The 15,713-nt window shown below is 39.5% G+C and overlaps 1 protein-coding gene across 11 annotated transcripts in view; it reads left to right on the top strand.

The window, feature by feature from the left end:
- LOC148850017 (hyperosmolality-gated Ca2+ permeable channel 2.1-like) overlaps window positions 1–15,713 on the top strand; it is a 188,316-nt gene that overhangs the window by 161,154 nt on the left and 11,449 nt on the right. For all 11 annotated transcript variants that reach the window (XM_088946916.1, XM_088946915.1, XM_088946909.1 and 8 more), the window contains one exon: window positions 6,227–6,525. In XM_088946916.1, coding sequence (XP_088803042.1) covers window positions 6,227–6,525 — 299 coding nt within the window. The remainder of the gene's footprint in view (window positions 1–6,226; window positions 6,526–15,713) is intronic.

The raw sequence follows: 15,713 nt of genomic DNA, 5'->3' as shown, positions 1-15,713 counted from the left end.
AGTTGGCAGCCATGAGAGCAGAATATGAAAAGTTTGGGAAGATGTTCAGTCAGCTGGGTGATGTGACTTCTCCTTCCAACCCTTCAGGAAATTCAGCTTCTTCTGCATTTGCTCACTCAGGTATAAGGGCTTCTGCCAATCATGCAACCACTTCAGGTAATCTCAAGATCCCTTGGATTATTGACTCAGGTGCTTCTGACCATATGACCAACCTTTCTACCTTGTTTGTTTCATATGACTTGCTTCCTGGACGTGATAAAATCACTTTAGCTTATGGTTCACTTGCCCCTATCTCTGGTAAGGGAACCATCAAGGCTACGGATTCCTTGTTCCTACCTTCTGCCCTTCATGTACCTAAACTACATACAAATTTGTTATCTGTAAGTAGTTTAATCAAGTCACTAAACTGTTATGTAACCTTTTTTCCTTCCTACTGTGTTTTTCAAGATCTGAAGTCTCAGAAGGTGATTGGGAGTGGCCATGAGGTGAACGGAATATACCCGCTTGATACTCCGGGACAATGCACTGATCATCTTGGGAATATTGCTCTCGGATCTGTTTCTTCAGAGTCTGTCAGTCGGATTATGTTGTGTCATCGTCGTTTTGGTCATCTGTCTTTTTCTGCCTTGAGTCATTTATTCCCTGAGCTATTTAAGGGAATTAGTTTGTCCAGTCTTCATTGTGAGTCTTGTGAGTTATGAAAGCATTGTAGAAACAATTATCCTTTGAGCAATAAAAGATCTTCTTTTCCTTTTAATATTGTGCACACTGATGTGTGGGGGCCTTACCACTTACCCTCCATGGGTGGCTACAAATATTTTATCCTGTTTATTGATGACTTCTCTCGGTTCACTTGGATATTCCTGATGAAATCCCGTGATGAAGTGCCAAGACTTGTAAGATAGTTCCATGAATTTTCTCACATTTGATGAAATCCCATGATGAAATCTCGGTTCATTAGGAAAAAGGGTCTCTTTGGGTGAAGTATGTCTTCCTTTCATCACATCTGAAGGACAATTGGTAGATTTTCTCACCAAAGGCATTCCCAAGGCAAAACTTCAGCATGATACTAGCAAGCTTGGCATGATTGACATATATGCTCAACTTGTGGGGGAGTGTAGAGAAGATGGGCCGAATGGCCCATAGGCTGTTTATTCTTTTCTTATTATTTATGTTTTTCTGTAATGGGCCTTATTCTGGGCCCATCCTGTCTATATTACGTTCTTTGTAATTTCTTGCCCAACTAAGGGCCTCCTTGCATATATTTAAATCTATCTTAATAAAACAGTGTTAGGGTGCTGAGAGAGAGTATGGTTCGAAACTCTCACTCTCAAACCCTCATTGCCGAACTCTCAAGGTCTACTCTCTTCAGTTTTCTTCAAAGATCCTTGCCCGGATGAAGAAGACTAAAGGGAGACTTAAACCCCAAAACCCTAGATGGCATACGGTTGATTAGGTAGGTTGTAGTGGGAACAACGTCACCCCAAAATTTTGTAGGGACATGTGAGGCAAATAGGATACTTCTTGCAACTTCAACAATATGCCGTTTTTTTCTTTCAGCAACTCCATTATGTTCTGGGGGTCCTAACATAAGAGCTTTGGTGAATAACCCCCAAATCACTGAGATAGCAAGTCAGGTTTTTTCAAAATATTCTTTTGCATTATTGGATCTGAAAATTTTAATTCTGGTATCAAACTAGGTTAGAACAAATCCAAGTGAATCGTGAAAAGTCATCAATGAACAAGATAAAATATTTGTAGCCACCCATAGAAGTTAAGTGGTAAGGCCCCCACACATCAGTGTGCACAATATGGAATGGAGAAGATCTTTTGTTACTCAAAGGATAACTGCTTCTACAATGTTTTGACAACTCACACGACTCACAATGAAGATTGGACAGACTAATTCCCTTAAACAGTTATGAGAATAAATGACTTAATGCAGAAAAAGAAAGATGACCCAAATGAAAATGACATAACATGACTCGACTGATGGACTCTGTAAATGTAGACCCAAGCAGCTTTTCCAAGTTGTCCATGTCTCTATCCAAGAGTGTCCAGTAGATATATTCCATTCGTCTCATGGCCACTCCTAATCAATTTTTGAGACTCCAGATCCTAAAAAACACAGTAGGAAGGAAAGAAGGTTACACAACAGTTCAATGAATTAGTTAGACTACTTATAGATAAAAAATTTGTATTTAGCTTGGGTACATGAAGAGCAAAAGGAAGTACCAAGGAATATGTAGCATTGATGGTTCCTTTCTGGAGATAGGGGCAAGAGAGCCATCGGCTAGGGTGATTTTGTCACAGTCAGGAAGTAAATCATAAGAAACAAACAAAGTGGAAAGGCTGGTCTTATGATCAGAACCACCATAATCAATAATCCAAGGGATCCTACGATTACCTGAAATAGTTGCATGATTGGCAGAAGCCCGTATACCTGAATGAGCGAATGCAGAAGAGGTTGAATTTCCTGGAGGGTTGGAAGAAGAGGCCACACCCTCTAGGTAACTGATCATCCTTCCAAACTTCTCATACTCTGCCTTCATAGCTATTAACTTCTCACTAGCAGTCATCTCTTCAGTTAGACATCTGTCACTATCTGGACCAACAACAATATTGGCACTTCCTGCCTTCATATTACCAAACTTCTCTTGAAACCGAAGAGGAAGAAGCTTAGGATGCAATTTCCAACACTTGTCTTTAGTGTGTTTTGGCTTCTTACAATACTCGCAAATAGTTTCTTTCTTCCCTGAGCTACTTGGAGTCCCTGCAACTCCCTTGGGTTTCACTCCATATTAGCAAAGTGATCATTTAGACCAGCCCCTTGAACCTAGACAAGTCTCCTGCTTTCTTCACTACTTACTAAGGCATAGGCTTGAGACAGTGAAACACTACCCTTGGATAAGATATTTTGCTTTGTGATGTCATACTCTGGATTCAGCCCTGTCAAAAACTCAAACACCCTGTTTCTTTCAACAAGTTTCCTATAGGTCTCAACATCATTAGTGGTGTCCCAGGCTACAACTTCTATCAAATCAATTTCTTGCTAGAGACTTCAGTACTGAGAAATAAACAACTAAAGGTTTCTCCCCCTGTCTCAAATTCTTCACATCACTCCTCAGCTTGTAAGCCTTGGCCACATTTAATTTATGGGAATAGGTTTCAGCAACACTATCCCAAATTTCCTTTGCTGAGTTCATCCACAAACAGTGTTGACTAATTTTTGGTTGCATTGAGTTCACAAGCCATCCAATAACGGTATAATTTTCTTGCATCCATTTTTCATAGGATGGATCATCTCCCAAAGGAGCCTTTTTGCTCCTGGAGATAAAACCCTATTTTCCTCTACTGTAGATATGAATTTTTACTAATTGTGACCAAGCCAGATAATTAGTTCCATCTAGCTTGACTGTGGTCACAACTAGTAGAGAGTCTACAGAGGCTCTTGGAACCTGTCTGGATTCAGCAACATGCTTGTTTTCAACTTCTGAAGGGTTCATCTTCTTAAAATATTTTGAAAATAACTTCTAACAATTTCGAATAACAACAAATGAAGACAGAAGAAAACTTGTGTTGTGAGTCAACCTCTATGCAACCGTACCTGCTACCTACGTCACACCCAGAACCCGGGATAAACAGAGAAATCTCAGCCACTCCTTGTAGACTTCACAAAACACCAATCCACTTGAATCGATCTTCAAGATGAAGGATGAGAAGACTTTCAGTCACTGAGCACCCAAGTCAAATTCCCTATGGGGCTCGCAATCAGATTTCTCTAGAAAATTAGGGTTTCGGGCAACACACTTGAATCAATTAGGAGGACGACAAAACCAGTCCCCTTCTCTCCAAAAACCACTAACAATTGGGCTGAAATAGGTTTCTTTAACTATTCATACGATTCAGTTCTCCATACACACTGTGTATGGGAAAAAAGAGGTGAAAAAAGGAAAAAGTCGAGGCTGCTCTGATACCAAGAAGAAAAACAGCCTTTTGAAAAGAAATGACTGTTTAAAAAATTGCAAAAAATCAAAAGAAAGTAGCAGAAATCAGGTTTCAAGAAGAGAGAAGAGGAAGAATAAAGTGGCAACAACTAGGGTTCAGAGAGAGAGATTTTCGAACATAACTCCCCTCTCTTACACCCCTAATTCCATTTTATTAAGTTAAACTTTAGTAATTTACAGAGAGGCCCCTAGTTGGGCAGAAAATTAAAAACATAACATAAGAAATAATAAAAGCCCAAATTATGTCCCATTATAGCAAAGAACATAAAAGATAAAAAAAGATAAACAGCGTATGGGCCATTCGGCCCATCTTCTCTACAAAGATTACCCTTTTGAACCTACCAAACCAAGCTTCAGGAGACTGTTTAAGCCTATATAGGGACTTCTTTAGATGACAGACCTTTCCCTCACTACTAGGAAGGCTCAGTCTTGGAGGCAAGTCCACATAAACTGCCTCTTACAAGTCTCCATTAAGAAAGGCATTCTTCATATCCATTTGGTATATAGGCCAAGAAAATTGTGTTGTAGACTTGCTCACAAGCTGGGCTTGGGGCCTGGCTTTACACTATTTCAGGCTTAGGCTTTGGGCCAGGCATATTCAAATTTTGGAAAAAGCCAAGCTTGAGCCCAGCCCATGAATAGGCCTAGCTACAAGAGACATAATCACACAAATAGAATTCCTTTTTGCCACTGAAGCAAATGTTCCTGATAATCAATGCCATAGGTATGAGTATACCCTTTGGCTACCAACTGTGCTAAGTATCTCTCAATAGAGCCACTAGCCTTGTATTTAACAGTATACACCCACTTACATCCAACTAGAGACTTATCCTTGGGAAGAGAGACAAGCTCCCAAGCTTGGATCTTTATAAGAGCATCCATCTTTTGGTTCATAGCTTCCCTCCAACGAGATGATTGTACTACCTTGTAACACTATGAGCAATAAAAAGAAACGAAATAATAGAGATACAGACACAATAAGAGGGTGAGAGAGCAGTATAAGAAGCATAATTATGATGGGATAGTTGGTACATTTTCTTTATCTTGTGGATGGCAATGGGAAGATCAAGGTTGGGATCACAATGACAGGAGCATCATGAAGTTCAAGAGGGGTAGATCAAGGTTACCTAAGTCGGGGTGTTCAGGTTGTGATGGACATCTAGCATTGGGAGTCACCTTCTTCCGTCGCCTGATAAAATACTATTGCCAAAACTGAGGACGGTATGTAGGAGGAGGTGGAGGAGAAGAAGATGGACTATGGACTAGAAGTAGAAAGCGAGGCCGAAATAGGAAGACAACAGGGAGTCCGATCTTCACTGACACTCTCCCCTTGAAGAGGACGAGATGGTTGAAAAAAGGAGGAAGACTCGATGAAGGTAACATTCTTAAATACATATCTCCTTCCAAATTGAGGATCAAAGCAGCGATACCCTTTTTGAACAGGAAAATAACCAATGAAAACACTTCTAATAGACTTAGATAAAATTTATATTTAGATGGACTCATATCATGAACAAAGCAGAGATAACCAAAAACCTTAATAGGGGAGACTGATTGGATGTGAAACCTACACCAAAAAATCCCTAAAATGGGGTAATTTGAATAATACCAGATTCAAGAATGGCTGCCGCTACTTGTACGATTCGGCAGCAATCTAACATCAGCAAATTGCCTCTAGGGTAATGAACACTAATAGAAGCCTTACCCTGAATTTAGAGACTTCTCTGATCCCAAGCTTTTCAATGTGAAGCAAAGGAAGAGAAAAAAAAAGACCGAAATACCTTCACAATTCATTGTATACTCTCAACAGTAACCAAAGAAACTTACTCATCAATCTTCCTGTTCTCCTCTGACTGCAAAAGTGCATACACTTCCTGAACAGTGGGCAATTCCCTATTGCCTAGAATTTGGACACTATTTGGTTCATAAATTGGGTTCACGCTTCCAATCTATGGACTGATAGTAGTCTAGCTCTTTGCACATGAATATAAGAGATCAGAAATATGCAGAAAGGCTCCTTTCAACCTGTTTACATGTATCAAATTCTACTTGTAAAGTTTTAAATGTCTATAAACCTCATTGCCATGAGGTTTAATAATATATTTTTTTCATGTGCAAACAACTGTAATGAAATGTCTATAAACCTCATTAAACCATGAAAATTATTGCTAGTAGGTTTCTAGCTTTACTGAGGCTATGAATATCCACCTCCCATGCAGGAAATTTCTGCAGCTTTTGTTTTTTTCAAGACCCGCTATGCTGCTGTCATTGCTTCACAGGTTCTTCAATCTTCAAATCCCATGTTATGGGTCACTGAGTTGGCACCAGAACCACATGATGTTTATTGGTCAAACCTTTGGATACCCTATAGGCAGCTTTGGTTTCGTCGAATAGCAACTCTTTTGGCTGCAATTCTTTTCATGTTTTTGTTCCTTGTCCCTGTCACCTTTGTACAAGGTTTGTCACAACTGGAACAGTTGCAACAGATGTTCCCATTTCTCAAAGGAGTTTTAAGAAAGTAAGTATCATATATCCTTGATAAAATGATTTATTGTTATGCTGTCCTAAATACTTTGCTACTTGAACATTGCACCTATATTGATTTCAGACACATTAAAAATTGTCAAACACAGAGTCCAGCAGACTTAGTATTCGAATGTCTGTACAATTTGTTATCATCTACTAGAATATGTGAACTTTTAACTGATTTTTTTGGGAATGAAGAAAGTCTTATTATTTTACAAGGAAATGTAACTTACTATGTATGTTTTTCAAATATTTTGAATTATGTTACTTAAAACATGGCAAGTGCATTGATGTCAGATTGTCAGGCATGAAGAACTATCAGATACCCTAAGAAATTTGCTGGTCCAAAAATCTATGGAAATCATTTCCATATATGAAATGGGTTTTCCCACATTCAAATGTAAAAGCATGAGGAATGCGTTTAGATAAGTTTATAAACATGGATTGTCATATAAACAGTACCAAAAAAAAAAAAAAACTCCTAAACAACATTATTCTTGTTAAACTTTTCTGCATTATACTGTTGGAATATGTTGAAAACAGATGCTCAGCTTAAAAGATTACCAAGAAGATCAAATGTTCTTTTTACACAGTTTAATGAATTCCTTTGGACAATTATAATGGATGTTAGTGATCCATCAGGTTTCAAGAGTGAAATAAACAAACTGCTCACCAAAACAAACTGAAACTACTGCACAAACCAATTACCTACCCAAAGAGAAAAGTGACACCATGGAAAGGCAGACACCCCAACCCAACAAAGCTCAAGACGCAATGCTTTTCTCTTGCATTCTGAATCATGGCCTATGACTCATTATAGTGGAATGCCTTGTAAATGCCTCCATGTTTTAAAACATTGTACAGTATTGGGCCATATAAAAATTATGGCTAATAGTTTAACCTTCAAATCTTATGATCCAATCTGGGCAGGGAATATGGGTTTGGAAAATAGTTAGGGATCTGGATCTTGAAAATCAAATAAACTGAGGGCAAGGTTCAAAATATCGATATGGTGTGTATTATATTGTATCGGCAAGGTTCCAATACACCTATTGAAAGGTATTTTCAGGAACCTATTTATTTTATTTATTAAATAACATAAAAATATTTATAAAAATGAAATTTTGAAAAAAAAAAAGCTAAAACAAATAAAAAGCACATTGTATAAAGCACTGATACACCTCTACCAATACATAGAGGTTTATCGATACTTTGAACCATAACTAAGTGTTTGCTGGAAAACCATAACTAAGAAGAAGAAGAAGAAGAAGAAGGTGTCCCATTCTCAAATACATAGAGGTTTATTTGAGAATGGCGGCTTACTCACTTCAGTCGACCCTACAATCTTATATAGATGTTTACAAAGTAATGTTACATGAATGGACTAGAATGCCCCTGATTAGTGATGGGACACCAAGACAAATAAAAAATTAAGCAAGTTTAGGCCCAATAACTAAGAACTTAAGACACGATATGACTAACATAAACACTAAACCAGCCGAACCAACACTCCCCCTCAAGCTAAGCATGGATGTCAATCATGTTTAGCTTGCCAAGTAAGTCTAAGAATTTAGTTGAAGCTAGTCCTTTTGTTAGCACATCTGCAATCTGCATCTCGAAAGGAGTATAAGGAATGCAGAGTTCCCATGAGACTATCCTTTCTCTAACGAAGTGTCGGTCAATCTCAATATGCTTCGTCCTATCATGTTGCACTGGGTTATTTGCAATGTTGATGGCAGCCTTGTTGTCACAGTACAACCTAAGAGGACACTCGACCTTTATCCCGAACTCACCAAGAAGGGACCTAAGCCACAATAGTTCAGCAACACCATGAGCCATAGCTCGATATTCAGCCTCTGCACTTGATCTAGCAACCATGTAACCAAATTCCCTCCAACGAACGTGCAATACCTAGAAGTAGACTTCATGTCTCCAACAGAACCAGCCCAATCTACATCAGTATATGCTTCAATTTCAATTTTATTGTGTTTTTTGAACAGAATTCCTTTTCCTGGGCAAGTCTTCAAGTACCTAAGAATCCTTTCCGCTAACTCTCATATGAGAAATCTTTGGAGAGTGCATGAACTGGCTAACAACATGTACATCATAAGCAATATCTGGTCGAGTAGAGACAGATATATCAACTTCCCTACCAGTTTTTGGTCTCTCTCTTTATCAAGGTAGTCCTCTCCTACTAATTCCTGTAGACCATGGTTCTGTTCTATTGGAGTATCTGCCGGTCTACTCCCTATCATACCCGTCTCCTCTAGAAGATCAAGGACATACTTCCGTTGACATATATAGATGCCCTCTTGCGACCTAGCAACTTCAATTCCAAGGAAGTATCTCAGATGGCCCAAGTCTTTGATCTCAAACTCAAAGCCAAGAACTCCTTCAATCTTTTTATCTCTTCTAGATCATTCCCTGTAATCACCATATCATCCACATAGACGATGAGTGTCGTAAGTCTGCTATCATGTTTCCTTATGAACAAGGTATGATCTGCACCACTTTGAGTGTATCCCACTCTCTTCATGGCCCCACAGAGCTTCTCAAACCAAGCCTGAGGAGACTGCTTAAGACCATATAATGCTTTCCTCAGTTTACACACTTTCCCATCAAAGCCATAACCTGGTGGAGGATCCATGAATACCTCTTTATGTAGATCGCCATTTAGGAAAGTGTTCTTCACATCCAACTGATGTAGCTCCCATGAGAAGTTTGCAGCTAATGACAATAGAACCCGGATTGTGTTGAGCTTCACAACTAGAGCAAAAGTCTCTTTGTAGTCAATCCCTTCTTTTTGAGTAAACCCCTTTGCCACAAGTCTGGCCTTGTATCTTTCAATGGACCCGTCCTCCCTATGCTTCACAATGAACACCCACTTGCATCCCACAGTGCTCTTCCCTTCTGATAGATCCACTAATTCCCAAGTCCTTGCTTTCATTAAGGCTTTCATTTCTTCATTCATAGCCTCTCTCCATCTTGGGTCAGACACAGCCTCTGAGTACCTAGTAGGGACATGCACGAAAGAGAGAGCAGACACAAAGGAATAATAACAAGGAGATAAACGTGAGTAAGAAACAAATTCAGCAATGGGGTGTCGGATAGTACAAGAACGGGTAGACTTACGAAGAGCAATAGGGAGATCCAAATCAGAAGTATGAATGACAAGATTACCTGGAGTTGCTGAGTCAGATTGATCCGAGTCCGATTGGTTGCTGCCATGAGTTAGAGGGTCTTTTTTCCTTCTGTTGTAGGTGATTCTTATATCTTTTTGTTGCCTACTAGTGTCCTCAGTTACATCTGCAGCATCAAGAGTGGTAACAGGTTCGATGGGAGCCTCACTAGATTCACTCGGGATGCTACAACTAGGAGGATCAGGAGGAGAAGATGGAAGGCCCGAGGCAGAAAGAGGCACAAAAAAAGAGGGGGAAGAAGAATCCTCTTCCATCCCACTAGTCTCCCCCTGAAGAGGATTTTGGGAAGAATGAAAATAGGATTGAGACTCAAAAAATACCACATCTTTTGTGACGTATTTCTTCTTGGTAACAGGATCAGAACACTTGTAACCCTTATGTGTAGGAGAGTTCCCTAGAAAGATTCCTTTCGTAGCCCTAGGATCCAACTTGGTCTTCTTTGGATCCTTTACATGTATAAAACATACACAACCAAATACTCTAGGTGGAAGAGGAAAGTCTGGAAGATTAGGACAAAGGATAGAGAAAGGAGTTTTCATACCCAACACCTTGGATGGCATCTGATTTATCAGATATGATGCGGTAAGAACTGCTTAAGACCAATAGCACTTGGGAACCTTGTGCTGAAATAGTAAAGCTCGAGCGGTCTCCAAAAGTGTCTATTTTTGCGCTCAGCAACCCCATTCTGTTGAGGGGTACTAGCACAAGATGACTGGTGTAGCATGCCTGCATCCTCCATGAACAGGTTCAAGGATATTTCAAAATATTCAACAACATTGTTTGAACGGAATTGCTTAATCTTCTTGTCAAATTGAGTTTCAATCATTTTACAAAATGCCATGGTTATCTGTGGCACTTCATTATGTCCTTTTAACAAGTAGATCCATGTGCATCGAGAATAGCGATCAATAAAACTGATAAAGTAATGAAAGCCATCTACAGAAACAAGAAGTGAAGGGCCCCAAACATCAGAATGGACCAAATCAAAAGGAGCTTGAATTTCATTACTAGAAATTGGATAAAGAGTTCTACATTGTTTTGACAACTGACACACTTCACAAACTAAACTTTGACTTGAAATACCCTTGAATAATTCAGGAAACAACCCTTGCAATGATGAAAAAGGTAAATGACCTAGTCTCGCATGCCACAAGTGTAACCTAGCTATTGACTCCTCATTATTCTGACTACTGGCAACAGATGATTGTAAGGCCAAACTGATGTTTGCATCAAAATAGTAGAGACCTCCACACTCATGACCGCTCCCAATCGTTCTCTTCGTCAGTTTGTCCCGAAAGACACAATGAGTAGGAAAGAAAGTTATGCTACAATTCAAATCTTGGTAAGCTTCAAAACAGATAAGTGATTGGAAGTAAGATTGGAAACATGTAGAACAGATTTGAGAGAGAGGTCCTTGCTTAGGTCAACCCCCCCTCTTCCCAGAGATGGTGGAGAGAGAACCATCAACAACTCTCATCTTATCTTGGCCAGACATCAAATGGTAAGAAGAAAATAAAGAAGACATGTGTGTCATGTGGTCAGTTGCACCGGAATCAATAATCCAAGAAGTAGAGTCTATAGAACTAGTTGCACTATAAGCATAGACAATACCTGATCTGGCAAGAGAGGTGGAAGCAAGGGAATTAGTCCTTAGACGAGTAAAGGCCCGACTAAGGACCTCTACCTCACCAGCAGTGAAACCCAAGGACCCGGATGTGGTGGAATTAGCAGTCTGTCCCATGGGAGGAGGTGTAACTGTAGATGTGTACTTCGAGCTATCACCACTATGACTAGTAACAAGGTTCCCACTTGTTGTTTGATTCCTCTGGGGCTTCTTGTCTTTCCTTAACGCAGCTGGTTTCAGATGAGGATAAAGAACCCAACAAGTCTCTTTTACATGCCTTTCACCTCCACAGTGAGTGCACTTAAGATGCCTCTTGTCTGAATGCTTGCTCCCTTTTTGGTTTGAAGAAATTAGGGCTGAATGTTCAACAAGCTGTATTTGAGTGTCAACTTGCATCTCTTTCCTCCTAACCTCTTCATTCCTTACTAGATAGTAGACATGGTGTAAATCTGGCATTTCATCCCTTTCCCAAAATTTGAGACCTTATGCTCTCATACATTGGGTCTAAACCAGCCAAGAACTTAAAGCCTCTACCCTCTTCAATTTGTTTATCATGCCTCTTCTTGTCTTTTACATTCTCCCAACCAAGAATAAGATGATGATCAAGTTCTTCCCATAGTCCTTCTAGGGTTGCAAAATAAGTTGCAACTGTCATATCTCCTTGTCTCAATGCAGCAATGTCTTGGTTTAGCCTATAAATTCTTGCATTGTTCTTTCTTTGTCCATAAGTTTTAGACACTTTCTCCCAAATCTTAGCAGCAGTGGGAAAGTGTTGAACAGTCCTGGCCACTTTTGGAGTCATCGAAGCAAGCAGCCAGGACATAACAGTAGCATTTTCCTTACGCCATATTGCATACTCCACATTACCCACTTCAGGTTCCTTCTTCTGTCCATCTAAATAACCCGTAAGTTCCCGGCAAGTAATGAAGAGCATGGCTGAAACAGACCATTCTCTGAAGTTATATTCATCCAACAATACACTACTGGTGATCTGCAAGCTGTGCAGATTTGGGTTTTCCAGATTAGAAGACCTCCCACCAGTTCTATTATCCCTAAAAAACACTTCTCCCGATATTGAAGACATCTCCTTCCTCTTATAGTGATCACAATTGAAAACTCTGTACAAAGAACACGATTTCAGACTTACCAAAGCTGTTACAAGTCTGAGAACCCCTCGTAACAGGTCTGAAACCAAGAACAATCCACCTCTGTACTGTGCTGAACTCTTCTAGACTAGGCTAGGCTTTGACTTCTGCTGCCGTAGACTGTGACCACCCTTACGATCTGTACTAGGACTGTCTCATTCAGTCCTTCCACCTAGATCTGTTCCACACAGATCTCTCTTAGCAGCCGAATGGCTACTACCTGCTGCAGGGTGTCTAGTAGGGCATCAGCTTCTGGAACAAACTCCCCTTGGGCCCTACAACCAAGGGAAACCCTAGATACAGACCTTGCTGTGTTCTACGGTCAACCCTAGGGTTTATTCACAGCGGCCAAGATAGGAGAGAGAGAAAAAAAAGGAATAGAGAAGAGGAGAAAAGAGGCGGTTGTAACCAGACAGACGGATTAGTGCTCTGATACCATGTTTGCTGGAAAACAACAGCCGAAGAAGAAGAAGAGAAGAAGAAGATTTGAGAATGGCGGCTTACTCACGTCAGCCGACCCTACAATCTTATATAGATGTTTACAAAGTAATGTTACATGGACTAGAATGCCCCTGATTAGTGATGGGACACCTAGACAAATAAAAAATTAAGCAAGTTTAGGCCCAATAACTAAGGCCCAATAATTAAGAACTTAAGACACAAATATGACTAACATAAACACTAAACCAGCCGAACCAACACTAAGGATGAGTTATATTGGATTTAAAATTCATGGCTATTTCTTCTTGTTTTGGTTTTGTACTTATTGTATTTTTATGTGTTGTTGGTTATTTTGGGTTGTTGTTGTTGGTGGCATTATAACTAATAAAAATGGTAAACGTGTGCACCATTCTTATAACTAATAAAAACGGGATGCAAATCAGGGTACATTTAGGATTGGAGACCAAGTGATAACTCAATGTGACCTTTTTTGATACCTTGGTTCAATAATTCATAACAAGGGTGAGATTGAGGAGGATGTCACCCATAGAATTAGAGTAGAATGGGCAAAATGGAGGGTTGCATCTGGAATTTTATGTGATGGGAAAATACCATTTAGGTTAAAAGGAAAATTCTATAAGGCAGTTATAAGGCCAGCTATGTTTTATGAGCATAGTTTTGGGAAGTCAAGAAGCAACATTTCCAGAAAATGAGTATGGAATAAATGTGTATATTGAAATGGATGAGTGAAAAAATAGAAAGAGTATGATAAAAAGTGAAGTCATTTATGGGAACTTAGGAGTAACTCCAGTAGAAAATGAAGAAAAAAATAACAGATGATCTCTTAGAAAGATTTAGTCAGTCATCAACCAGCCTCTGGAATCACTATTGTTGAGTTTCAGCCCAGAAAGAAAGTTGCACCCGAAGAGCTCTAAGGTCTAGGACAGGCTTGTCTTCTTCATTCTCAGTCCAAGGAACAGAAAGGAGGGCTTCGATCAGAAAGGAAAGGATTTACAGAGCACCGTCCTGCTTTGATACCATGTTTTCAGTTCGATAGAAGAGAAGAAGAGAAAAGAGGGAGAGAGAAGAAGAAGAGAAGAAAGAGTTGAGAGAGCCAAAAGTTCTGGCTGGTGGTGACAGAGCTTGTTTATATAGATTAGGGCGACCGTACAAAATAAAAGAAGGGAAAAAGACAAAGACGTTAATGCCCTTGCAGCATATAGTACATATTACATCACACTTCTTAAACTGAAGGAAGATCTTTGCTTCCTAAAATCTGCACCCTGATGGATTCATACATAGGATTCAGCCCCAAAAGAAAGGCGAGCACCCATTGCTGAGTAACCAGGAACTTATATGCATTGGCATTTGCATAACAATTCCAATCCATATTTAGATAGTGATCCAACTCCCTCCAAATAGATGTCAAATATGAGTAATAAGATGAGAGGTTCTGCTCCCACTATCTACAAGTAGAAGATTCAGCCTACAGTTGGTAGATTTTTGCATAATTCCTTGCTCAGAATATGTGGATTTTGCTTGATCCCAAATTTCATAGGTTGCCTCTGCCCACATAAAACTTTTCCTCACTTTTGGCAACATGGAGACTAAGAGTCACGACATCACCATACTATTTTCCTAATTCTACTTATAATGTTCTGCACTCCCAGACTTTGGCTCCTTAATTGTTCCATTTATGTAGCTTATTTTCCTCCTTGCAGTTATGTAAAGTTTAATCGACCATTGTAGGTAGTTTAGTCAACTTAAGAGAACTACAGCCATAGGAAAGTTTATATCGAACCCCCACTCACTCCACCATGGCTAGTAGGCACACCGTAAGTAGTCGAATCCTCAGATGACATGTTAACAGGGATTGTTGTTATAGTTCAGCTACACAGTAGGCAAAAGGAGGAGACAACCACCAGACCACTCAACCTTGTATAACAGCCTAAAAAAATATTAACCACTATCCACACATGACGCAAGTACTGGAACACTTCTTGAACTGTTTTGGAAGCCAAAAAATAACAAAACACAGATCAATAAAGGTTTGGATAGTCTCTACGAACATCAAATACCCTCCTCTAGGGCACACATTTACACTTTCATCAAATAACAATAAATAAACGTTCACTGCAAGTACAAGTCATTCCAGACCTACAAACCACTCACCTGAACACACAAGGATCAGATGATCCATGCAAGGGAAGAGAACACACCTCAAACACTGTCACTGCATTCAATCGCCACATGTACAGGCTATATCTTGGCACACAACCAAGAGAAAAAAGAGAAAAAATTAAGTTGGTCTCCTCAAACCTGCCACTAGAGTATTTTTTTTCCTTGATTTGGAGGGAAACAAACAGCAAGAAAGAACAAGAATCCTTAATCGAACAGTCTTCAAGCTCAAGATCCCTACTTTGATACCATGTAATCTTGGAAGAAAATAGTATAAGAGAGGAAGAAAGAGAGAGAAGGAAGAAGAGAAGAGATAAAACAAAAATTTTGAGTTCAAAAGATTAGGCTGGAGGCACCAGCATTAGTATTTATACTAGGGCAACCAATACATAATAAAAAAGAAAAAAATTTACAAAAATGCCCCTACGGCACTAACACATAAATAACGGTAGTTTTAACGGTCCCAATCAGTTAAATTTATCATCAAGAGGTAAATTGGGATTTATTACAGATAAAGAAGTAAAGCTGAACCTTGAATATTTAAAGTCCGCTAAATGGAAGCAAGACAACTCATTGGTGATGTCATGGTTGG

The sequence above is a fragment of the Nelumbo lutea genome, chromosome 5, assembly GCF_056320005.1.
Source record: "Nelumbo lutea isolate HS-2025 chromosome 5, American lotus-T2T, whole genome shotgun sequence".
Lineage (NCBI taxonomy): Eukaryota > Viridiplantae > Streptophyta > Magnoliopsida > Proteales > Nelumbonaceae > Nelumbo > Nelumbo lutea.
Note: the sequence above shows the minus strand (reverse complement) of the source record. Positions and strands in the feature narration are given on the sequence as shown.